This window comes from Phascolarctos cinereus, unplaced genomic scaffold, assembly GCF_003287225.1.
Source record: "Phascolarctos cinereus isolate Bilbo 61053 unplaced genomic scaffold, phaCin_HiC Scaffold_1;HRSCAF=81, whole genome shotgun sequence".
NCBI lineage: Eukaryota > Metazoa > Chordata > Mammalia > Diprotodontia > Phascolarctidae > Phascolarctos > Phascolarctos cinereus.
Genome location: NW_027555514.1, coordinates 90,179,394 through 90,206,100, shown reverse-complemented (window position 1 = coordinate 90,206,100; position 26,707 = coordinate 90,179,394). Strand labels below are relative to the sequence as shown.

The 26,707-nt window shown below is 37.2% G+C and overlaps 1 protein-coding gene across 1 annotated transcript in view; it reads left to right on the top strand.

Moving 5' to 3' along the window:
• The first annotated feature begins 2,045 nt into the window (after positions 1-2,045).
• Positions 2,046-26,707, top strand: part of LOC110223882 (polypeptide N-acetylgalactosaminyltransferase 11-like) — a 74,537-nt gene continuing 49,875 nt past the window's right edge. Inside the window, exons 1-3 of the mRNA XM_021009612.2 lie at positions 2,046-2,276; positions 12,383-12,683; positions 25,057-25,177. Of these exons, the coding sequence (XP_020865271.1) occupies positions 12,398-12,683; positions 25,057-25,177 (407 nt within the window). The 5' untranslated portion in view covers positions 2,046-2,276; positions 12,383-12,397. The remainder of the gene's footprint in view (positions 2,277-12,382; positions 12,684-25,056; positions 25,178-26,707) is intronic.

Here is a 26,707-nt window from a genome sequence, read left to right as displayed (position 1 = left end):
ACGGAGGAGACAACATGCAAATAAGTACATGTAGGCAAGCTATATATAGAACAAATGGGAAATGCAAAGGGACAAATGTATCTAAAATAAAGTTTCACCACTGCCTCCAGTTCATTCTTATTACAATAGGAATTGCTCAGTGGCTGTGTAACCTTGCAAAGAGGGCCTGTGTTAGAGCAAACAGTGCAGGAAGTGAAACTAAGTAAACCATGATTAAGGGAAAGCCTTCACCAGCTTTCTGCCTCAAAAGATTGCCTTCGATTTTCAGACTTGACAGTCTTCTGAAATGTTCTATGGCTCTCCCTCATGGAAGTCCTTAGAAACTACAATATATCAAATAGGGGCCATGGCTCACCTGTTGCTGAAATCCATCCATGGAACAAGGCTTTGAAATTTTCAAAGTATTAGTCAGAGATTCTTTACGCAATGTGTAGATTATTTGCACCCCTTGGTTATCCTTTATGGAAATGAATGTGGTGTAAAAATAAAAGGTATTAATCACTGAAAATAAGATAAAGTTGAAAACAGATATATCCCTTGCAGTAGTTCTTCCTGTTGAAATCATTGATCTAGGGGTTCTCTCTAGTTCATTAGCATAATTTTGCTATTCTCCTCTCTTTAGTCTACGCTTCTTTATGCCTATGCCCTTAACCATTTTTGTTCCCATGCTCATGCAATTAGAACCAGAAGTCTTCTTGATCACAGAATCATAGCCTTTGAGCTGAAAGGGAGCTTTGATGGCATCTAGATCAACCCTCTTTTACTTAGGGGGAAACTGAGGTCCAGAAAGAGGATGGGACTTACTCTAGACCATGCAACTAATAAGTAGCAGGCAAAGTATTTGAATCTCACTTAATTTCTCCAAGTCTTAATTTCTTCATCTGTAAAATGGAAATAATAAGATTTACAAAGTCTTCTTAACAGGATTGTTGTAAGGAAAATATTTTTGAAAGTTAAAGTGCTATAGAAATTAATACTACTGTCATTTTTTTCCAGGAAAAGCACAGCTATTTATTTCTTCCACATAGATTAAATGCTAAAAACACAAGAATAGAAATTATGCATGGACAAGGATGTAAAACATGAGACAGTAAGTTCTAATTCCTGTTTTACTTTCCCAAAAGATTGATACATAAAATTTCAAAGCATATAACATTTTATAGACATGCTGAATAGCCATTTTACCTTTACCTTGGCTTTGCATCTTCCAATTCACTCAGTAGTATTTTGTCACTTCAAGCCATGGCTTAGGCTCGTCCTCCTGACTGGGGTTAACTTTTCTGAGAAGAGCCACAATGGATCTAGAAAGCACTTTCCATAGAGTAGCCAGTATCTTCTGAAGGACCCAGAAGCCCCTTCTCCACCTGTCAAATACACAAGGATGGAAATGTCAACCTCTGGCTTGGCATAAAGGTACCTATGCTCAGTAAAGAAACATAAAGTAGAAGGAATATCTAGGACTTTGAGATACAGTCCCAAGTTCACCTAGGTCAGTACATGGGCTAGCTGCCATATGTGAGCAGCTCACCATTTTTGGCAGGTTAAGGGAAATGACTCTCCCTTATCCCTCAGGAAAGTCCAAAGATAGATGTGGCACCCCTTTCTAGGAGAGAGGAAAGAAAAGAGTTTTATCTCTGTCTTTTTATGTGTTTGTGGTTTGTCTTCCTAACTAAACCCCTTGAGGGCAGGAACCTTAACTTATTATTCTTTGTATTCACTAGAGCACCTAACATACCTAGGGCACATAACCTAGCACGTGATAGGTGCTCAATAAATATTCTTTGATTGATTGATCAGTTATGTTCCTATAGTGACTCACAGAACTTGAAGGGGCTAGCTTTGGTTGGACTCTTCCACCAAAGAAGTTAGGCAAATTCTAGTTCTTGCCCCCTAAAATTTTCTGGGGCTCAGTTTTCATTTCTGTAAAATTATGGGGGTTGAGTTACGTAATTCTTAATGTCTCTTTCCACCTCTAACATTATATGATTCCACCTGTGGACTAGGATTCCGGTGATTGTTGATGTCTTTTGTGATGTCACTAAGACCATCTGAGGTTGTCTGATCCTAGGGCTTTATCCAATACCAGAAAGGCAAGGTCAGCCACTGAAATATAGTCATAGCATTTGTTTGGGCCCCAAGAGACAGCAGTGCGTGACCCAAGGGAGAATCACGTTTGGCATCTTATACTATACATTCCCCTAATGTCTACTCTCCACCCTATTTGGAAGTTACTTTGACCACAAAATAGAATTTCAAGCCAAGCGGTCACCTTAACTGTAAGTGAGGTCAGGGTGGTGGAGAGGGTTGGGCAGAGATATTGGGGAAATAACCCTCCATCCCCTCTCACTTCCATGCCATGTATATGTATTATAATTTATCTGTGATCTCATTGATACTACTTACAATGGTACATCCACATTTCACCTGCTTTTCCATACCCTTCTATAAATCATGGGGTCATAGACTTAGATCTGGAAGTGATCTTAGGGGTCACTTAGTCCAATCCTCATTTTACCATTGAGGAAAATGAGGCTCTTAGAGGTGAAGTAAATTGTCCAAGGTCACACAGGAAGTAAGCTGCAGTACTAGGAATCAAACTTAGGTTCTCTGGCTCCAAATCCAGGGCTCTTTTCTCTTTATTACAGAGGACCTGTCCAACATGCTAATAGCTTTTCTCTAGGCCTTTAGCTTTCTTAGGGCAACATGCTACCATCCTTTTCTAATCATACAATTTCTGGATGCTGTGCCTGATGCAATTTCTCTAAGTCCTTGCTATTAATACTCTAGCCAACCAACACCCAACACCCACTATGTGTCTTCCTATTATTCTTTGGGTCACCCCCAATTCTAAGATGGTGATAATTCTTGATTCATATTCACAATGTGATACAATCTTGTCTGAGGGTCACCAGCACCCTGAATTCAACAAAGGTCTTAGGATCTCACCTGTGTGTGTATGAATATGTGTGTGTGTATCCACTTACGCACATATAAATGTATGAACGCTTGCATATTTGGACTGAATCATGGAAGCTGATACTAGCTATCCAAGAGACTGGATTCCCAAGACCTTTGCTGAATTCAGGGTACTGTTGGCTATTACACAAGGTGACATCACCTCAGAAGACAACTAGACCTTTGCCTTTGGGCTCATATGAATTTTTGCATTTTTAGTTTTTGCACAGAACACGTCCTGTATGTTATCAGAAGGTCACAACTGTGGTGTTAAAATTATTATTAGGGATTTCCGGTTGAAAACTGGAAGACTGGTGGTTGAATGAAAACTGGAATGTATGGCAGTTGAAAACACTGGTTCAAAAGCAAAATAACTTGTTTTTACTTTCCCAGGCACATTCTGATTTTTGCTGCTAAATGTATGTACACTTTTAACAAAGATTCTATAAAGCTTTAGATTTCTTAAAAATTGTTGGAGGTGCTTCTATTTACTTTACAAAAAATTATTGTAGAATTCATAATAATGCATAAGAAATTGATTGAATCATCTTCATTGGAAAACTACTTCTTTTCACATAGGTGAAAAATGACTGGTACTCATAAAAGTAGGTAGAATTAGCACATATGAATGTGTGTCTCAGAAAAGCATTGCCGTTGAGCTGGGCATTGAGTCAGAATTGAGTCAGAAGAAGAGGCTGAGCTTAATGCATTTGGAAATTGCATAGTACTTTCACAGGGCCATAGATATAGAGGTGGGTACCGTAGGTCATTTAATGTAAACTTACTTTATAGGTGAATCCTAAGGAGGCTAAGTTACTCTTACATGGACAAGTCATTTAAGCTCTCAAAGCTCCAGGTAATTCTCTAAGGTGGAAATATTTCCATACTGATTAAAAACAACAACAACAAACTTCAGTTCACAAACCTTCAGTTTATTAGAAAGGAAGCAGATCACCAAGCATGACCTTTTTATTTCCACCCCACACCTTTTTTTTCCTCCGTATTTCATTTATCTCTGTATTTCCCCACCCATGGAAGAGGATTTGTATTAGAGTATTTTAATTAGAAAAATTGGTTCTGAATAAATATTGAGGACTTCCCATTTTGAAAGGCATAGAAGTGCTAAAGAATTGCAAAAGTTATATTCAGTATTCCAGATAATCTGGGAAAAGAAGTACATAAGAAACATTTCTAGTATTACTTTAGTCCCTGCCAAAGAAAACAAACAAACAAACCCCAAAACCCCACCACATTTCAAAACATTAGTATGGGCATTCTAACAAGTCATATTAAAGACTTTACCTCTTTAGTTAAAAAAAGAAAGGATACCAAAAATACTTTGAACTTTTTCAAGAATTTAAGATCATTCTTGCGAGCATTAATTATTTTCTTGTGCTATAATACATTTATATCCCTCAGAGACTATCAAGGTATGGAGAGCAATTTGTCCTTTCACTAAATGGCCCCAGACTATCCGTAGTTCTTGGGTCTCTTTGTGATGATTTTGTGTGTCTACTTTTGCTGTCAGCTTTTGCTTCTTTGCTGGTGTCCATATGTTTGCCTCTGGCAGTTCCATTTCCCCCTTCTCCTTCTAATTTGCTGCTTTAAATATGCCATGAGTTAGAGAATTTTAAGTGGCAGATAATAAAGCTAGAATTTAAAGGAATGGGTAGAATGGAATGAAGACTAGGGGAGCCTGGCGTTTATTTAGTGAAAAGGGTAGGGTGGAGGGAAAACAGGGCAAGACCAGGTCAGAAGATATGAAGGTAATTATGGTGGAAAAGGAAAGAAACAAAATTTAGTGGTAAAATTGAAAGAGGATGACTGCAATTTACCAAGAAAGAGATATTTGGAATAAAAGTTTGGTATCATTGAAACTGTAACATCCTCTGATTTCGCATTTAGTTTCCCAAAGGGATGTTGGAAGTCTTCAATAAAATAAGAGAACTAAGATGTGAATTCTATGTATTCTTGGTCTTCTCATTCAAGTCTCAATTAGGTTACAAAAATAGTTAAAGGTTGGGTATTGGCAACACATTTCTTAAAGTCTTCTTGCCCCTCAAAATTCCATACTGTTCATAGCTCAGACAATTTCAATTCAATTACTATGTGCAAGGTATTACACTAATCATCTTTGATCACTAGACATTTATCAGCAGAAATTATGGAACCAGGCAAAGGATCTCTTGGGGAAATCCAGTATGGGTGTTCCTTCACCAAAACAGACTACAATTTGTCTGTGATTTAATAGATTAGCCCTAGGGAGTTCCCTGAGGAACACAGAGTCCAGCACACTATCCACTGTGCCAAGCTTCTTCCTTAACAGAATTTAAGAGCAGAAAGTGTGTTTGAAAATTATTTCTTGGATATCTGTGAACCTCCAGAGAAATTTCAGGAAGCTTGGAGGCTCTTGAACAGCAAAAGATCAATTGAAATCCAAAGAAATATTCCATTTTCTGAAAGAATCTCTATTCTCTAGAGCTAACTTCTTTAACAGAATAGTAATGAGCCAACAGCGCTGCCTTGCACCTTTAATGAGGACTAAGGAGTAGTGTCTCTTGCATCCTCTGTGAGATTTGGCTATTATATCTTTAAGGCATGGATTTTGTCATGTAGGCTCATTAAAGGAATGAAGTATCTTGTGTGGGAGAATTAATGAAGGTATGGATCATGTTCAAAACAGAGTATGTCTACTCTATTGCATTGATCTACTTTTCTATTTCTTAGCTAGTACTAGACAGTTTCGATAATTACTGCCTTATAATATAATTTAAGATCTGGAACTGCTAAACCTCCTTCCTTTACATTTTTTCATTATTTCCTTTGATATTCTTGGCATTTTGTTTTTCCAAATGAATTTTGTTACTGTTTTTTCTAATTCAGTAAAATATTTTTGGTAATTTAAATGAGATGGCTTTGAGTATATAAATTAGTTTGGGTAAAATTGTTGTTTTTATTATATTGGCCCTGCTTGCCCATGAACAATTAATATTTCTACAATTATTTAAATCTGACTTTATTTGCATAAAAAGTTTTTCTTTTTAATTTTGTTTATATAGTTCCCGAGTTTGTTTTGGCAGGTGTACTCCCAGGTATTTCATACTGGCTAGAGTTATCTTAAGTGGGGTATTTTTTACTATTCATTCTTGCAGAGTTTTGTTTGTGATATATAGGAATGCTGATGATTTATGTGGATTTACTTTATATCCTGCTACTTTGCTAAAATTATCATTGTTTCAACTAACTCTTTAGTTGAGTCTTTGGAATTGTGATGGGATGCAATTGTGCTATAAGAAATGATGAGCTCAATGATTTTAGAAAAACATGGAAAGACTTGCACAAATAATGAAGAACAAAATGAGCAGAACCAAGAGAATGTTTTATACAGTAACAGCAATATTGTTTTAAGAACAACTTTGAGGAAATAATGTTATTTTGTCTATTATAAATACCCAAATTAAATATAAAGGACATATGAAGAAAGACATTATCTGCCTCCAGAGAAAGAACTAATAAATAGAAATATGTATAGAATGATTTTATATATGTATATATATTTGTGTCTAATATTAGTCATCTCTGGGGGAAGGGAAGAAAAAAAGGAAAAAAAATAAATTTACATAATAATTTTATTGTATATCTTAAAGGAATAGTAAGTTGTGCATAGCAGATTTGCAGCTTCATGCATAATCATCTTTTTATTGTACTATGTTATGAAATGTTTGTTTTATTCCGTACATTAAAAATAAAATAAATGTTTTTAAAAGGTGATTGATAACTGAGTCAAAAGGATGGACTCTCAATGGAAGGGGTCTCCTTCCTGCCCCTATTCTACATAATAAGACAAAAACCTAGAAGGGTTGATATATAATGTCAAGAGTTGATGCAGAAGATATTAAAAAGGCAGAATGAAATGCATTTTATCTGGGCAAGAGAGGGCATTCCTGTCCATCTATTAGTCACTCAAACCTCTGAATTTTTAAGGTATCTTTGACTCATATGCCATCTGCCTGATTATATTCATGGTATTGAAAAGGGATACTAGAGAGTATAGGCCTAATCATAGGACTGCATTGAAAGAAGAAGCTCTTGTTATGTGGCCCGTATTCACTGAGGCGGGCAGTGTGGCATAGACAGCTGGCCTCAGAGTCGGAGGTCCTTGGTTTAAATTTTGCCTCTGACGTACTAATTGTGTGACTCTGGACAAGGCAACTCACTGCTCTCAGGCAACTGTAAGAGGCTGTAATTTGCAGAGAAGATGTCAACCTGTATGGGTAGAGGAAGTTTCTTCCCGGGGAATTCTATATCCATGGAAATCACAGATCCAGTCCCATTGCATCTCATTGGTTGAGAACACAGAATCAACCCTGTCATTCCACTGTCCCCATACCTTCAGTGCCTCCCTGCTTGCCTGTAAGATAAACTCCAAACTTCTCAGCCAGGCACTTATAATCCTGTATATCCAGTCCTACCTCCAAACTATCTTTCTAGCCTTATTTCAGACTCTTCCCTTTCACTCATTCTATATTTCAGTGGATTACTAGCTTTTCCCTCAAACTGCTCTCTCCTCCTTTGTACCCAACTATTCCTCAGGCCTAGAACACATTCTCTTCACTATGTTCTCCTGTTCTTTCAAATCGAAGCTTGAGTATCACCTCTTCCATGAAGCTTTCCCTGATCCCTCCAAACAAAAGGGATCTTCTCTTCTCAGAATTTCCTAGACTACTTTATCTGGATTTCTCCTTTGTCCTTGTCACATTTCACCTTGTGTCACACTTATTTTGCACACATGTTATATTTCCACTATCAGAGCGGCATAAGCTCCTTAAGGCTAGAGACTCTACAGGTGGGTTTGGGGTTTTTTTGCAACTTTATACCCCTAGTGGCTACTATAGGGCCTTGCACATCATAAGCATTCTATGTTTGTTAAATAAAATTGAATCAAATTACTCTTTGTCAGAGTAAATAGCCTGGAATTTCTCTTTTCCCTGGCCTGACATGTTACCACATTCAAGTGCTGGTAGCAATAAATTGGTTTTCCTGCAGCCACTTTCTCCCATTGGTGAGTTTTTTCCCAGGACCTCCATTTTGAGGAAAAAGCCCAAACCAGATGTGCTTCACGAAGCCAACTTTACCATTCAGAAGCCTCTGACGTTGCCTTGTCCCATTGGTGAGCGCCTCCCAGAACCACCTTGTCCATTTTACCATTGAAACATCTCTTATGTACCTCAGCTTCTTTCCTCTGACACTGCCACCACTCTGGTGCAGACCCTCATTACCTCACACTTGGTCTGTTGCAATAGTCTTCTGGTTTGGTATCCATGCCTCAAGTTTCTCCCTACTCCAATCCATTTTCCACTCAACTGTTAAGTGGAACAGCTTCTAAGAGGAGAAGAGAAGGGAATAAGCATTTACATAGTGCCTATTTTGTGCCAGACACTATGCTAAGCACTTTATAAATATTACCTCATTTGATTCCTAAAGCACACATCTGATCCACCACCCCATGTCACACACCGCCTATTCAATAAATTTCAGTGGCTCCCTATAATTATAAAATATGAAATCCTTCTTGTCATTCAACCTGCTCCTTTCCAGTCTTCTCAACCCAGTGAAGAGACATTCTATCTCCAGACTCTGGGCATTTTCATTGGGTGTCTCCCATCCTCCCTAGCTTCCCTGAAGTCCCAGCTGTAATCCTACCTTTTACAAGAAGTTTTTCCTGATTCTGTTTAATTCTAGTGCCTTCCCTATGTTGATTATCTCCAGGTTTTACCACATACACACACACACACACACACACACACACACACACACACACACACACACATTTTTACAGTTATATTCGTGTTCTGTCCCTCATTAGACTGTGAGCCCCTCAAGAGCATGGATTGTCTTTTGTCTTTCTTTGTATCCTCAGTACTTAGCACAGTGCTTAGCATATCATAAGCTAGGCATTTAATAAATGCTTATTAACTGACTGACTAGCCATGCTTCACTCCATGCCCCACCCCGGCTTTTCAGCTCCCTTTAAAGCATTGTCTTCCCCTGTTAGAATGTAAGCTCCTTAAGAGTGAGGGCCAACTCCAGTCATCCTGATCTATAGCTTGCCACTGGACCCAGAAGGCTCTGGAGGACAGAGTGAGGCTGATGCCCTTGCATAGCCCTCCCTCACTTAAATCCAATTCATTTGCAAGTCATAGCATCACCTTACTGAGGTCATGCTCCTCTTCGAGAAAAAAGGACAAACAATAACAACAATCTTGAGAGGAGGGATTGTCCAAAAGTTGTTTGCCTTTGGGAAATGGTGAGATGCCCCTCATTGGAGGCTGTTAACCAAGGATGACCATTTTTGGGGGATATTTTATAAAGAATTCCTAGACAGGTATAGTTTTGACTAGATGGTCTTTGAGACCCCTATAGCTCTGAGATTCTGCAAATATGTGAGGTGGAGAAGTCAGATGGTGGGTTCTTTCACCTACTCATTTTTTAATAATAGAAGATTGTCTTGGGAGTGAACACTGCTTGCCAAACCAAAGTTCTTTGAGTTCCATGGGTTAAAAAAAAGAGACTATGTACTGTAATAAGTTAATGATTATGTTTTTATTTTTCTCTCTGAAAAGTAATGTGTTAGAAAGAAAAACAAACCAGAAGTCAACCAAGCATAAATGAATGTAACTCATCTATTTTGCTGAATGTGGTTGCCAGAGCACTAACAAAGTGTCTGTGGTTTTAAATGAAACTTCTTCATCCAAAGCTAATCATGTTATCTTGATCAGTAGTCCTCTATTTAATGAGTTTGTACTGTGGAGCTGATGATGTAATTTAAGAGTAATTTATTGAAGGCCCTCCTTAAGATGGACCCAACCTATTCTTACAACCTTATCTCCCCGAACATTTTGTACTCTGGACCACCTGGATCACTCACACACAGTTCCTTAATGCCCACTCTGTGTTTTCTTGTACCTATACCCTTTGCTCATGCTGTTCCCTTTATCTGCAGTATCTTCCCCTTGTCAAAAATTCATTCATCATTCAATGCTCAGCTTAGATGCTATCTCTTTATTAAAGTCTTCCTTTGATACTTCAACTTGATGCAATATGTTTTTCTTCCTCTGAATCATCCTATTGTAGTGGATATGCTCTCTGGTCTCCCTATCCCAGAACCAGGCTGACTTCATCTTCCCCTAGAGTCCTGGGTGTACTCCTGGGCTGTTGGATGTCTCCTTTTTAATGCTATGGGCTCACGCCTTTGTCTTCCCATAATTAGTCATCAGTAATGAACACCCCAGTTCCATTTAATCAATTAACCATCAGTTAGCTTTTACAAAGTGATATTTCCTTTGAAGATATGGCAGGAACAGAAATATAAACATTTCCTCTTCCTAACGCCTACTGAGTCTCTGGGGCCAGTAAGTGGGCTCAGATTTATCACAGTTTCTACATACCATTGGTCCCACCAAATTTATGTCCAGATAGGACATTGCTGACAGTTGAGTCCTCATCTCAGCTACCAGTGGCATGGGTCCTCAAAGTCGTTCCTTGATCCTTGGGGAATTAATAAAAAGCTGACTGCAAAACCTAGCATAGAATCAACTCCCAGACCCGTGAACTCCAGGATTCCAGACTGCTCTGACCTTTCAAACTCAACAATGTTGTGGCCAACAGATTAATCTCATTTACCTAAAATGAAGAAACTCTTATGGAATAGCTACACATCTCCCAAGTCTCTCCAAGGCACATTCATTACATACTATTGTCTCCCTCAGAATCAGGCTCCCCAGACTCTTCCATATGGAGAATTGTATCAGTGAGATTTCGTGCTCTTGTTACACTAGCAATCTGCCTGTACCTCTCTTTTAGTATGGTACTGTCACCTGGCTTAGCTACTGAGAAACTGTGGAAGAGCCTCTAGTTCATGGACTCCTAATAGTTCTCCGGACCTTGGAGGATTAGAAGGATGTAGTATAGTCTATTCTGTCTCTGATATTCCACTTAAGAGCAGAAAAGAGCAAATGCAAAGAGGAAAAGAAGCAGAGTACCATATTCATGGACACTTATCACTCTGGGTGGAGAAATAGGCAGCTGGTAGCAGGAGGCTGCAGGGCAGTTGGGGGTGCAGTGGATAGGGTGTCTGCCCTGGAGTTAAAAATGCTTATCTTCCTGAGTTCAAATCTAGCCTCAGATACTTACTAGTTATATGACCCTGGGCAAGTCATGTAACCCTATTTGACTCAGTTTTCTCATCTGTAAAATGAATTAGAGAAAGAAATGGCAAACCATTCTAGTATCTTTGATAAGAAAACCCCAAATAGAGTCACAAAGTGTTAGATGTGACTTAACATAGCAGGAGGCTGCTGTCACCACTACTACTACCTGTTTCCCCACCTGGAGCCTTACAGCTCTTACTGCCTCACTCACCACCAAGAAAGAGTGTGATTTACAAGACTGCTGTCTTCTGCATCTCACAGTATTCTGGCTCAGGAGCAAGAATCAGTCATAGAATACCTATGCATGCTCTGAAGTTGAGACCAAGACCCTTCCACTATACATTAGCATGAGCTCCCAGAAGCAGGCTCACCAACCATATCTACATGGTTTGGCAGCAGGCAGAGTCTGGTGTGCAGGATCTGAGAATGGGCTCCAAATTGTCAGCCTCACTACATTTGTGCATTTGGCTTTGAATTAATCTGTCACATGACATGGTCTGGTACATAGAGATACATTGGTGGTTGTGGTGGTGGAGATGGTACAGAACTCTGACTGTGAAACCATGAACCTGAGCATAGCTGAAGGGGGAAGGGCTACATTGAAGGAGAATAGGCATTTGTCTACTTGCCTTAGGCATCTAGACCGTAAACCCCCTGAGGGGCTCTCAATAATCTTTACATCCTTTGTGGAGCCCTACATAGTTCCCTGTTCACAGGAGATACCATATGTGTATATGTGTGAGTAGATAAATAGGTAAATAGATTGATAAATAGAAAGAATTATTTAAGGTGGAAACAAAAAAAGCCTTCAGATTTGTAAATGTTACATGGTAACTTGTAAAAGTATGTGAGTGTGTGTTTTAAAATAAGTTCCAATGGTGCTTTTTGTATCTACATCACAGTCATTTCTGGATGTACACAATACCACACAATACCCCCTGAAATGGAACCTTCCCTTGTAGCAAAGAGAAACAGCCAAGCAAGACGTCGGATGCAGCAGCTATGTCTGACAATGTATGCAACATTCTGTCCACGGCCCCCACTTCTCTGCTAGGCAGTTTTGCTTCGTTTTTATTCTCTGGAACCATTATTGTTTTTTCATTTGGCTTCAAAACAATGGTGTTTTCTTTTAAAAAAAATATTGAATTGGAGTTTAATGGTTTATTTAAAAGGACATTTAAGTTTCTAAAAAAAACTTTTGTTTCCTTCTCTTTCAGGAAATTGAAATTACAATGAGAAATATCAGGACTCACCACTTTGGCCATGGGTGCATTTTTACATCTTTGATCTGGACTTTGTTGCTCTTTATTTATTTGAATTATATCGAAGTGAACCAACTTCTCAAGAATGTGCCCCTCAAAGGTGCTGGACCCTATCAGCCGTTTTCTACAAAATTCTCTTCCAATTTTGCCAATAACTCAAAGCAAATAAGACCACAGTTAAAAACCAAAAAAGTTGAGAATAAGTTAGATCAGAATATTAAAGCCACAAATAACATAATGATTTCTCCTAAACTGGGTAAGTGGATTTAACTTCCATTATTAGCTATTTTGAGAGTATAATTTAATCATTGGAAGATTTAGGAAAAAATACTTTTCTAAATTGTATTTTCAATGTTGCTTAGGAGTTTATCCTTTTGATCACAGTAAAAACTCATCTTGCCTTTCTAAAAATTAGATTTCATATTCTCCATTATATGACTGCATTTCTATGATTTTATATAGTCATCATGAAGTAGTTCTTCCATGCTTCTCATACTCTAATTAGAGAATTGTGTCCCATTCTGGTCTTGATATTTGATGAATGGTAATATGTCCATTGACCCTAATATACTTGACTTCTCCCTTCCTACATTCTAGAGAGTAGGGAGGCAAGCTGATACTACTCATAACAATTGTCCAACAAGGAGTGCATGGGGAGCAGAGAGGGAAACAGACCTAGAACCCTGGCCTTTACCTTAACATTCCAAAAAGTTCCTAACAAGGTGGGATTAACAGATTGGCTCTTTTCAACTACTAAGAATCTCCTCTTGGCCTGTTTTGTTTTCCATTTGCTGAGTGGTTGCTTTGGCTTACAATTTTAATTTTTATTTTGGCTCCCGTATTGCTCCAGACAAGCTCTGGCTTCTGGCAATCAACTCATTCTAGGGCTGGGCAAGGAGATATTTCAGCTGTCACCCTGGAAGACTACCAACAGCCTCACATGGCAAATGCCAGCCTGGCCCTTACTGGATGAGGAGAAACTAATAAGAATTTAGAGGGAAAAAAATCAAAATCAATAAAAGGGATAGAAAAGAGAATTGTTTTGAGGAAAGATGACTTAATGACTTTTAGTTAGCTTTGACAGACAGTGAGGTAGAATGAAATACATATAAATTGAAGTTGTGATAATTTAGGTACCATATTTAATTTGGTACTTTCAACAAGCCATGACTTCATTTCTCCTTTTGATATAGATCATACCTTGCCAATCAATCTTAGCCAAGTTTTCTCATAAATCCTCCATAGAGAATATACTAAAATGCCAGGGAGGTTTCCCTTCTGCCCTATAAATATGTTTTAGAATACTGATGTACCATCTGAGTTGTCTGTTCTTACTACCTGACAGACCCATATATATTTTATGGTCGTACATATGCTCTGTAATCTCTTTTATGTCACTTTTTTCAAGCACGTTGTCCTTGGTAACATTTTTTTAGCCTACTTGTATCTACCATGCATCACTGCATCACCCTCTGAGTTATTCATAACTTTAATTCTTTTGAGATTAGACTGTTCCCCAATTTGTGGCCATATAGTATTACCAAAAAATATCACTAAGGGAGTGGATTCATGACAGAGTGCAATTTGAAATTACAATTAAATTATTAGGATCATTAAGTCTTAAACAAGAGGCCAAAGACCTTAGGGGTGCATGTAGTGTTTTTGTCATTTCTGCTAATTAAAGGCATGGGCTTTAAAGGAGAAAGATATTTAGGAAATGAAGAGCTAGTTAAGAAGATGGCATCTGAGAATGAGATTTAGGTTTCTGGACCATAGCTTATAATATAGGAATAATAAGCATTTGGTCAAGGATGGCTGGTAAAACTATTTGTCTGGATTGAAACAAATTCTTTGAAAGGGGATTTAAGCTGAAAAGAAAGGACGAAAGGAAAAACTACATCCATCCACCACAATGTAAGAAGAATAGTAGTAGAGATGCCCAGAAATTGACACAAAACAAAATTCAAGAAAGCAAGCAATAAAATCCATGGCCTTAGATGTCTGTACCCAAATGTATAAAATGTGGATAACAAGCAAGGTGGAGCAGAGATCCTAAATCTGGGAGCAAATTTAACCTTATAGGTATCACTGAAACTATGGGATGGTACCCATAACTAGAGTATGACTGGAAAAGTATACCTTATTCAAAGGGAATGGGATAGGTTAAAAAAAAAAGGGGGGAGAAGGGCAATACACACATATGCACATATATCACACATACACATGCATAGATACGTATGCACACAAAGGAATTAGAGGGTAGCTATATGGGGGAGAACATTTGGGTAAAGATTAGTAGGGACAGAAATAAAAGTGGTCGTCATCAGAATATACTATAGAGCAACTAGACAGATAAAGGAAATAGAAGAAGAGTTTAGGAAAAAGATCACAAGTCTATCCTGAAGCATGCTATAGCAGTGATGGGAGCGGTGGTGTCTGAGAGATCCAAAAACTTGCTATAGCTCTCTCTGTCAAAAGCAAGAAAAGCCAGTAATTCCTTGACTTGTCTTTATGATAGCTTCATCCTTCAAAGGCAGAACAACCATAGAGGGAAATTGCTATTCTAGACCTGATTCTGACCAGCCAAGAGGAACTGGTTGTTGAAGTAGAAATCCTGGAAACCTTGGAGAAGTGCTAACTACATCTTAGAAATCGTAATCGAGGAGGGGAAAGCCAGGTCGAGTTTAACACAGCTCCAGATTTTGGAAGAGCAGCTTTCGGAGGGTTCAGAGAAAGGATAGGAGGATCCAGAGGACTAAAATTCTACAGAACTTATCCAGGAAGGACAGAATGCTTTCAAGAATTAAATTCTGAAGACACAAAGAGAAGCAATTCTAACGAGAAGGAAACTGGCAACACGTTTAAAGAGATTAATGGGTACGTAGGGAGCTCCGAAAACAACTTCAATTTTAAAAAGACATGGAACATGAAGATGACAGGGAATACAAACATGTGGCATACTCCTGTAACAAGAGTGATAGGTAGACTAACACTCAGAATGAGCTGAAGCTGAGGAGGAAAATTATGGTCAATGAAAACTGCCCTCAAAGCTATTTTGAAAACCAGGAAGATTGAAGAAGAGACAGGAACAAAGGCCCAGAATTGATGGAATGATGATAAAAGTCAGTAGAGAGAAGACAGAACCACCCAACTCTAATATTGATTCTTTTTTCTCTGCTGAAGATGTAGAAAGATATTTGGATTGCAGAACTGAACAATATGGCAGGTTCAAAGAGCTAATAAAGCTTTAAACTGCACTATCACTTCATGCCTGTATGTGTGTGTGTATATATATATATATAATATATATATATATATATATATACACACATATGCACATGGGTATATGTATGTGTGTATGTATACACGTACACATGTAAGTTTCAGGGTCCCCAAAGATGTAATAGATGTAGTTGCTAAGTCACTGCCAGTGATCTTTGAAAGATTATAGAGAAAAGGAGCTAGTAGGACTGGAGAAAGGCAAATAACCTGATTGTGGAAAACTATAGTTCATTGAGCTTGACTTCAATTCCTGGCAACAGTCTCTCCTACAGATGATTATTGTATAGACTTATTCTTTAGAATATGAATTCAGTTATCAAGAAAGGAACTCTCAGGGGTTTACTAAATTTCTATACTTTTGAGAAGAATTTATTCAATAATAGGCAAGAAACTAAGAGGAAACATTTTCTTGCTTTACATTTTGACATGCATCTACTAGTTTTCTTCCCAGACTACCAGGAATGCATTTGGAGTACAATAATGGAAACATATTTTGCCCTTTGAACTTTACATACAACTATGTTGATAAGGCCAAAGAGAAGAATACTGCCAGAGTTAGTAAAAAGCAAAGAGCAATTAGGTTTAATATTTTAGAATGAATTTTGTGTTTGTCCTTGAAAGACCTGAAGGCAGAAGAATGATGTCCTAAAGTATAAGACCAGAGAATAACATTATGTAGCCTAACTGAAAACAAAAGACCATCTAACAAAATAATTTGGAATCATCAACTCACATGATTAGAGCTGTCAAGTATCTTAGAGATCATCTAATTCAAACTCTTCGTTGAGCTCCAAGGAAATAAAATGACTGGCCCAAGGTCACATGTCTAATAGCAGAGCTAGGACCATAATCCTAGAAGTGCTTTTAGACTTCTATTACCCTAAATTTTATTTTACTTTGGAAAACAGACTCTACCTTTTCTCTCCCTATAGGTTTAAACTGTTTCTAAATAAATTTTTGTATTTTAAGAGTATTGTGTCTTTTGAAATTTTCCACATATTAAGTATGTATATTTGGGCTCCGAGCTGATATTAAAATTACAGATAGACCATTTGAATACTTTTTGCAAACTTTTTTTTCCTCATTCAAATTCTTTTGTTTTCTTGGGATATTATTCTCTCAGACACCTTAAATATTCAGCAACAGTCAGGCTGGGGATTTCTTATTCCAAAGAAACCAGTTGAGAAATTCTGAAAAATAATAACCAAGGGGGGGATATTTTTCTAGTTCTCTCATGGATGATTTAAAGTAGTGAACAAAATATGTTTTTAGAATATATTAAAATGCTCATGCCTCTGCTGCTAAAAAGAAACACTGTAGGACAACTCTGGCTGATAGCTTACGATGGATGTTTTTCTGGTTCTCTTGTGGAAAACGATCTTTGGACTGGAAAGGGCAGAACAACAATGTTTAGGTTGGAAGTTGTTACCCAAGGTAAATAAGGGGATAATAATAAAGCCACATTATAGAGCCCTTGAAAGTTTCCAAAGGACTTTACATTCATTAACTCATTTGATCCTCACAGTAATCCTGTGAGACAGGTGCAATGACTATTATTGTCTCCACTGTAATGATAAGAAAATTGAGGCCTACAGAGATTAAATGACTTGCCTACGTGCATGTAAATGAGTAAGGGTCAGAGTCTGGATTCAAACCCAGGTTTTCCTGACTCCAGCTCCAGAATTCTGTATACTATACCACAATACCCCTGATGAGTTCAGGTCATCTGGCTCATAGTATCAAAAGAACTGGCAGATCTGATTCTTGAGTCACTCTCAGTGATCTTTTATGATGATAAAAACAATAACCTTTATGTTGCACTTTAAGATCCTCACAATAATGCTGAGAGATAGGTGTTACTGTTATTTCTATTTTACAGATGAGGAAAGTGAGGCTAAAAGAGATTGAGTAACTTGCCCATGGTCACACAACCAGTAAGTGTCTAGCACACCAAGATTTGAACTCAGGTCTTCCTGGCTTCAAGGTCTCTAACCTTGGTGTTTGGCCTGATGTCTTCTTTTAAATGTTCAATAATTATCTTTTTTTTTTTGGAAGGAATTTAACAATAAGAAAACACCTATGGGAGAACACTGCTTTTATCAGGATGCTGTCTGGAAGGTGATATGTCTAGCGAAAAGGTGCAAAATTAGTATGAGAGCTTTGAGGCGTGTTGGTGAACTAGATTTATTTTTTGGTAGATGCACATAAAATCTTGTAAAATTATTAATTAGAAAATAGTTTATTACAGTACTCAACCTTAACAAGTAGTTTGTATTCTCTTGACATCCATTCTGTGCTGCTCTAGTAGTCTCTATGAAATCTGATTTATGGTGACTGGATTCAGATCTGAGTTAGTCTTAGACCTAAGTGGCTCCCTGTTGACTCCAGGACAATATTCAAATGCTTCACCTTGGCATTTAAAGTCTTCACAATCTGGATCCAGTCTACCTTTCCAAGTTTACACATTAAAATGACCTATAGTACTTGCTGTTCTTCAGGCTTGCTTCTCCATTTTCCACTTTCTTTTCTTTTTTTTTTTGCACAGGCTTTCCACTTTTTATCCCCATGTGTGGAATGTACTCTCTCCTCCACTTCATAGAATTCTTAGCTTCATTCATGAATCATGTCCTACAGTAAAGCTTGCTTGATCTCTTTAGTTACTGGTGCTCTTTCCTGCCTTCTCCAATTATCGTGCATGTACTTATGTTCATATAGCGTACCTCTGGTATGCTGTAAGCTTCTTGAGAAAAGAGCCTATTTTCACTTGTTTGTGTCCTCAAAATCTAGCACAGTGGTCACTACCTAGTAGGTATTTACAAATACTTGTTGAATTGTCCAAGATTGGATTTTTTATTCCTTGTATCATAGATGCTTCAGGTCTAGTCTACTGGACTCCATTTAGTGACTAGGGACTGTGTAGATTAGGGTTTTTCCGAATATGGTCTTACATTGTAAGAAATAATGTATCTTACATACAATACTTCACATTGTATGTTTTGCAGATGAAGCTGCTAAAGTTCAGGTGTTTTGTGAAAGTCTTGACTTTTATCATGTTGTGCTTTAGAAGCTTTTCTGAAATGAATTCATTTCTTTTTTCCCAACAACAGAGAAAAAAGCAAAGCTAATTAATTCCTTTTGTTTCTTTGTTTTGTTTTGCTTCTTTTGCTTTGTTTCGCCAAGGAGAATGACCTTTGGACTGGAAAGAACAGAACAAAATTGGCTAATGGATAGTTTATACTTGATAAATAAGGAGATAGCATTTAGCTTCCCTTAATGAATTCCAGTCATTGGACCTTGATAAATTACATCCTTGGTGCTGAAAACACTTGGTAGCTCCAATTGATGAACCATTATCAGTAGTATTTAAAAGATCATGGAGAACAGGAGAGATATTGTAGAACTAGAGTTCAAATACTGCCTCCATTTTCAAAGAAGAGATTTAAATCTACAAATTATAGATAAGCTTTGATTCCTTAGAAAATTCCGGAATGTATTAATAACGAAATGGTTGGCAAACATCTAGAAAAGGAAGCAGAGATGATAAAGCATGGTTTCATTATGAATGGGTCTTCACAGGCTAACCTTATTCCCTTTATTTGACAGAGTATTCAACTGGTAGGTCAGATGAATACTACAGCTAGAGATATCTAGCTTTTGGAAGAGAATATGATAAAATAGCTCATGCTAATCTTGTGGAAAAGATGTAGCAGTATGGGTTAGACAAGAGCATATTCAGATGGATTAAAAACAGATTGAATGGTAAAACTAAAAGAGCGACCATTAATGGCACCATGTCAGCTTGGAAGGAATGGAGTCCCCCCAGGGGTACATGCTTGGCCCTGTGCTGTTGAACATTTTTTTTATCAATGATTTGGATAAAAGCATAGGAGGCATACTTATCAAAGTTTCCAATGATGCAAAGCTAGAAGGAACAGCTAACACTGGATAACAGAGTCGGACTCCAAAAAAATCTTGACAGCCCCAGAATTGGGCTGAATCCAATGAAGTGAAATTTAATAGGAATAAATGTACAAATTGTTTTTACAAATGTGACATATGAGAAACAGAGTTAGACAGCAGTTTATCTGAGAAAAGATCTAAGGGGTTTAATGAATTGTAAGCTCAATGTGGGTTAACAATGTGATATGGCAACCACAAAAAGCTCTTGCAATCTTGGCCTGCATTAAGTGAGGAGTTAAGTTCCAGACATCTTAGACGTATCCCTCTGTCTCTCTGATTGGCAGGTGGAGCCATAAACTCCAAAATCTCCATTTAAAGGGGCTCAGCTAAGAACATCTCATTTCTCACCTAGCAGCACGACTTTGATACTTTTCTGACTTTTGCATCATGCCCACAAATTGGATACCTTCCCCACTGGATGCCTTCCCTGTAGGGTACCTTCCCCAGGGCCCACCTCCCCACCCTTCACTTTTCAGTTTCCTTGTGTGTATTGTCCTCCCCCATTAGATTGTAAGTTCCTTGAGAGCAGGGACAGTCTTTCTTTTTTATATTAGTTTCCTTTATGCTTAGCACAGTGTCTGGCAGAAGATAGGCACTTAATGTTTATTAATTGGTTGATTGACAGTTTTGACTTATCTGCCCTGATTAGAGACATAGCAGGAATACTGTTTTCAATTCAAGGACAAAGTTAAGTTAGAGCATATCAAGAGAAGGGCAGTTAGGACGGTAAAGGGCCTCAAGTCCGTGCCAAGGATTGGTTGAAAGAAGTTGCCAAAGAAAAGGCCATGCTCTCTTTCTCCACCTCCTCCCAAACCCACTCCTCACTCCCAGTGCATGGTAACCGTCTTCAAAAACATTCTTGAACAATTCCAAAAGACTCATGATGGAAAATTCTATCCACACCCAGAGAAAGAACTGATGGAATCTGAATGCAGATCAAAACATACTATTTTCACTTTTTGTGTGTATGTGTGTGTTTTTTTCTTTTTGTTCTGTTTCTTCTTTGACATCACGACTAATATGGAAATGTTTTGCATGATCGCACATGCTTAACCTATATCAGATTGCTTACTGTTTTAGGGAGGAGAGAGGGAAGGGAAGGAAGGAGAAAATTTGGAACTCAAAATTTTAGGGAAAATGAATGTTTAAAATTGTCTTTACACATAATTGGAAAAAATACAATATTATCAAAGATAAAAAAATTAAAGGTATGAAAAAAATTTTAGAACTGCATTAAGACTTATAAAGTTTTAAGATTTAAAACAAAATAAAACATTCCCGAAAAGCTATCATGTGGAAGAAGGATTATACTTAAGCCAGCTGGCCCCACATGGTAGTACAGTCGATGGAAATTTCAGAGAAGCAAATTTCAGCTGCATGGAAGAACAAATCTCCTAATACTTAAATCATAGAATTTTGAGCTAAAATGGCTCTTGGAGGTCACCTGTCCCTCTTATTTTACATATGAGGAAGTTGAAGCACACAGAAGTGTGTGACTTACCCAAAGATACACAGGTATAAGCGGCAGGGCCCTAATTCAAAACCAGGTCATCAGGTCACAGAGTCCCTACATCACAGGATCAAGGATTTTGACCTGGAAAGGATCTTAGAGGCCATCTAGTCTTGCCCTTTTATTTTTACAGACAAGAAAGGAGGTTACATAAATTGTCCGTGATCTTGTAGTAAGGGCCAATAGTCTTTACTACATCTAAGTGACAGAGGCAGGATTTTAACTCAGGCCCTATGATTCCATCCTATCAATTTATCCTTCCACTTTACCTTGTTACTTCTTTTTTAAAATACCATCTGAAAATGGAATAGGTTGCCTAAGGTGGTACTGGGTTCTCCCTCACTGAAGGTCTTCCAAAGGAGGCTGTGTGATCACTTGATGGGCGTGTTATATTAGATAATCTTTTTCAGATTCAGGTAGTACTAGATGGTCACTAAGGTCCCTTCCACCTCTAAAGTCCTGTGATCTTGTGATTCTGTGATTCCCTATCTTAATTGAGGCTGATGAAAACTCTGAGGCCCCTTCCAACCCAGAGATGCTATCTCAGGACTTCCAACCCAATCCCCTTTCTACTAATTTAACATTATAGATTATAGAAAATTACAGCTAGAAACCACTTTAGAGATATATAATACAACCTCCTTATTTAATAGATACTAAGAGGTAAAAATGACATTTAAGTAGCTATGTGTCATCATCAATTAATCAGTCAACAAAGCATTTTCTCTATACTGGGTACCATGCCAGGCACAGGAGATGCAAAGATAAAAATGAAATAGTTCATGTCCTCAAACTTACATTCTGTGAAGAAAATTACATGTATACATACAAGTGTGTGTGTACATATATATATGTATATGTATATATGTACATACACACAAAGTAAATTCCAAGTAGTATGAGGGGGATGCTCTAGCACAGTGGTATCAAACTCAAATAGAAATGAATCCCTGCAAGCCACACATTGGCTTAGAAAACCACAAATTAACATGATCTTTGATGCATCTTAATTTATTTTTTTTAACATTTCCCAATTACATTTTAATCTGGTTCTGGTCACATTGTGGAATTTTGCCGGTTGCTTGCAATGAGTTTGACATTGTTGTTCTAGTAGCTGCTGATGCTTGAGCTAAACTTTGAAGAAAGCTTGGGATTCTATCAGACAGAAATGAAGAGGGAGGTGCTAGACTTGGCAATTGACTGACTGTATGAGATGAAGGAGAATGAGGAGCTGAGACTGACTCCAAGTCTGAAAACCCGAATAATTATAAGGCTGGTGATGTCTTTACAGAAAGAGGGAAATTCAGAAGAGGGGTAGATTTTGGGAGAAGGAAATGGCAAGCCACTCTAGTATCTCTGCCAAGAAAACCCCAAATGGGGTTATGAAGGGTCAGATATGACTGAAACAACTCAACAACAACAATAGATTTTGGAAGAAAGATAATGAATTCTGTTTTGGACCTGCGAAATATGAGATCATTATGGGACATCTAATTCAAATGTCCAGTGGGTGGCTGGAAATATGGAGGAAGAGAGATACATATATATATATACATTGATCTGGGAGTCATTTGCATCATAATTTGCTTTGTAATGCTGTATTATAGAGTGATTGGGTTATATCTAAGTTTTTGCTATCATAAACAGTGTTTCCATCATCACCTTGCACAATTTTTTTCTTTCTCTTTTGGGTTATTTCCTTGGGGTAGAAGCTCCTAAGGGCAAGTGCCATGTCTTAATTATATTTGTTTCTTCCCTACCCTCTGGTATGGTACTTTTCACATTATAAATATTAAATGAATGAAGAGGTAGGTTTCTGGGTCAAAGAGTAACAAGTAATTTTATAGCTCCTGATAAATATTGGAAGATCTTTCTCCAGAAAGATTAAAATAATTTGCAGTGCCATCAGCAACATATGTGTGTCTATTTCCCTATAGCCTTGCCAATACTGTTTTTAAGCATTTCATTTTTGCTAACTTAGTTGTTTATAAGTACCTTAAATCTCTTTTAATTTGCATTTCTTTAATTACCAGTAGTGCTGTATGTTCTTTCATGTCATATTTCCATGGAGATTTATTATTTGCATTTCTTCATGTGTAAACTGTTCCCAGCTATGCCAATTATAGCTATCCAATCTTTGCCAAGTCCCTTCACCTTACAGGGTCTCAGTTTCCTTATCTTTATATGAAGAGATTGGACTAGATCAAGAGATCTTAGTTGTTTTTCTTTTAATTTGATAACTGCATTTCAGTATAAATTGGTTTTCTTTTAATCCTATGCATTTTATTTTGTGTGTTTAGAAGCATTCTGAGAAGAGGACCATACATAGATTTTACCAAACAGTCAAAGGGTCTGGTAATGACACACAGAATGAACCCCTATACTAGATAATTTCTAATATCTCTTCCAGTTCTGACATTTTATAGCTCTGTGACTTGATACGTGGAATCTCATTGTTGACTTTAAATATTTGTATCAGTTTTCCGTATATTCCAGATGGCAAGCTTTTCATCATTTTTGTGAGTAGGTTTTGTCTCATTCATTTGTATTTTTGCCCTTATAGCCTAGCATAAAGCATAGCCCTCACATGCCTGGAACACAGTAAGCACTTAATAAATACTTGTTGTTCATTTTCCCCATTTTCCCCACCCTGTTGTTTTCTTTTTGATATTTATTTTATGGAACTCCACTGTGCCTTTTAATTTGTATATCTGAATAATCTGATAGCTTCTATTCCTGCAGTCTTCAGAAGTCTCCCCTGCATAGCTGAGATCAATGCTATTTCATTTTATTCTGTTTTTTTTTAAAAATTTGATTCTTTGACCAAATGAAATTTATTGCAGTTTATGGAATGAAGTATGGGTCCAAGTCAAATCTTATCCATTTATCTCAATATTTATTCTCATTGTTTTAATTCTATTTTGTCCTATCTGAAGGTCTCAGAAGGTTTGAGTCTGTTTCTGGAACTTATATTCTTTTCCATTGACCAATTTTTTTCCTGCTTTTAATTCAAATCTTAAGGCCATCATCATTACCTAAACATTGTATTACATTCTTGCCAACTGATTATTGGGGGTAACATGAGAGGGGAAGAGGGAAACAGTCTTATTCCATCATGTATAGGTCACTCCTCCTCCTCTTGCCACTGTCCACCGGACATGATTTGTACAATTATTCCTATAGAACCATTTCACTTTCAAAAGCTTATGGGCAGCTAAATGGCACAATGGATAGAATGCTGGACTAGAATAAGAAGTCCTGAGTTCGAATACAGACTCAGATACTTACTAGTTGTGTGACCCTGGACGAGTCACTTGACCTCTCTCTCTGTCTCCTTCATCTGTAGAATGAGAACTATAGCACCTATCTCCCAGGGATTTTGTTAGGATAAAATGAGGTCATATTTGTAAGTGCTTTGCAAACCTTAAAGTACTACATAAAGCTAGCTATTATTAGTATGTCAAGTTCTGTAAAATATTCCATGTATTTTAATGAATTAAATCTATTTACTATATGATTTTAAATTTGTTATATTAAATTTCTACATTATATTAAATCTATAATTTCAAGAGTGTTGTCATCTTTAAACATATAATATTCTCAGCTTTATTTCTCAGTTCTCAGGATGAAAATATATCTTTGTATTTTTTTCATGTCATCTTTTGTTTTTCCTGGAAGTATCATATAATTTTCTTTGAGTGACTATCTTGTGTCCCAAGTCAAATTCCCATTCAAGTATGATAATTTGGAGGGATATTTGACTGTTCTTACTATATTTCCTACTAGTGTGTCACAAGAATAGAAATGCAAATAATTTTTGTAAATCTAGCTTGATTTTGCTTCTATAATATAGTTGACGCATGTCTTTCCGCTGCAGATATGATTTTTAATGAAAACGTTCAGATCAGAGACTTGGGCTTCCAGCAGCATGGCTTCAACGTATTTATCAGTAACCAGCTGAGCTATCATAGACACGTGCCAGATACAAGGAGCATGAAGTATGTTGCTATTTTCTGTAAATGCAGTTTAACGTTATGCTTGGGGGGCCCTTTTAATTAAGTCATGAGAGTGGCATTGAAATCCTGCAGTTAACCATCAATTACTTGTTAGGAAATTCTGAGAAAGAATTCCGGTGCTATAGTACTTCAAGTGAAATCGTCTGAGATTGTATTTTCAGCTGCAACTTTTTTTTGTTTTAAATGTGGGCCAGTAGAAAAGAGTGCTGAATTTGAAGTCAGAGGACATGGACTTGAATCCTGGCCCTGACATTTATCACTTGTCTACCTTAGGCAAGTCACAACCATCCTGGACCTCAGTTTCCTTATCTGCAAAATAAAAGGTTTTGATTAGATGACTTCCAAGGTCTCTTCTAACTTCAAGTCTATGATTTCATTTATCACAGACATAAAACAGCGGCCCTCATATTTCTCTCTATAGCTTTCCTTTTCAATGCTCTTACAATTTTTATGATTACACTCACTAGTTCCTGGCATGTAGGCACTTAATGAAGGCTTGTTGATTGATTAATACCTCTATACCTGTTTGTAACACCTTGTAGTTTCTGGTGGTCTTCAGCTAAAGAGGGATGCTAATCTCCCTTTTATCAAGGAGGTTTGTTTCCAAGCTCAGGACTAGGATGGCACCAGGGCAGCAATGATTTGAAACCATGGAACCTCCAATTTGAAACCATAAATCCTGAATCCAGGAATCCACAAGACTTCCTATTTTGTTCAAAATCACAAATTAGATGGCAAATAAGAGAAGACTGATAATTATACCTAATTGAAAAATATCTCTTGACCATATTATACAAGAAAGAAGTAAATAATCTACAAGTCTAATGCAATGGAGAATCCTTTTCTCAGATTGAATGTTTACCTTCCACACAGAATGATGAAGATATAGAGTTTAACATGATCTAACTTTATTTTTCCTGTTAATATTGTAGTATGGCTAAATACTAGAATATTTTAGTTGGGATGCTGGTCACTAGTTAGTAGTATGCAGTGACTAGTGGTAGGCCCCTTCCAAGGTATAGATGTGCATGTGTCCTTTTAAAAAAAAGTGATCTATTTTTCCCATTGAAACTTAGTAACACTTCACAAATTTTTAAAATTCAATTGATGTTGTAAAGCTCCAAATAAAATTTTAAAATAAGATGCTTATATTTTGGCTGGAAAAAATAACAATATTATATAATATAACATAACACCATAACACAATATGATATAATATAGCATACAATGTAACAAAGCAATTAAAAATAACATAATATAATGTAATATAACATAATATGAAATGCTATATGCAATGTAATATGTGTTAACAAAATAATAATGGATTGTTCTATATCATCTTCCAAATCCATCTCTGTAGCTATAAAGTTTTGTTGTCTTTATGTGTGTATTTTTAGTAGTTGCAGTGAATACATACTGTATGCTGCTCTTATTCTATAGCCCTTGCTTTGCATCACCTAGATCTTTCCATACTTCTTTGCCTTCTTCAAATTTATCACTGTGTACAGTATA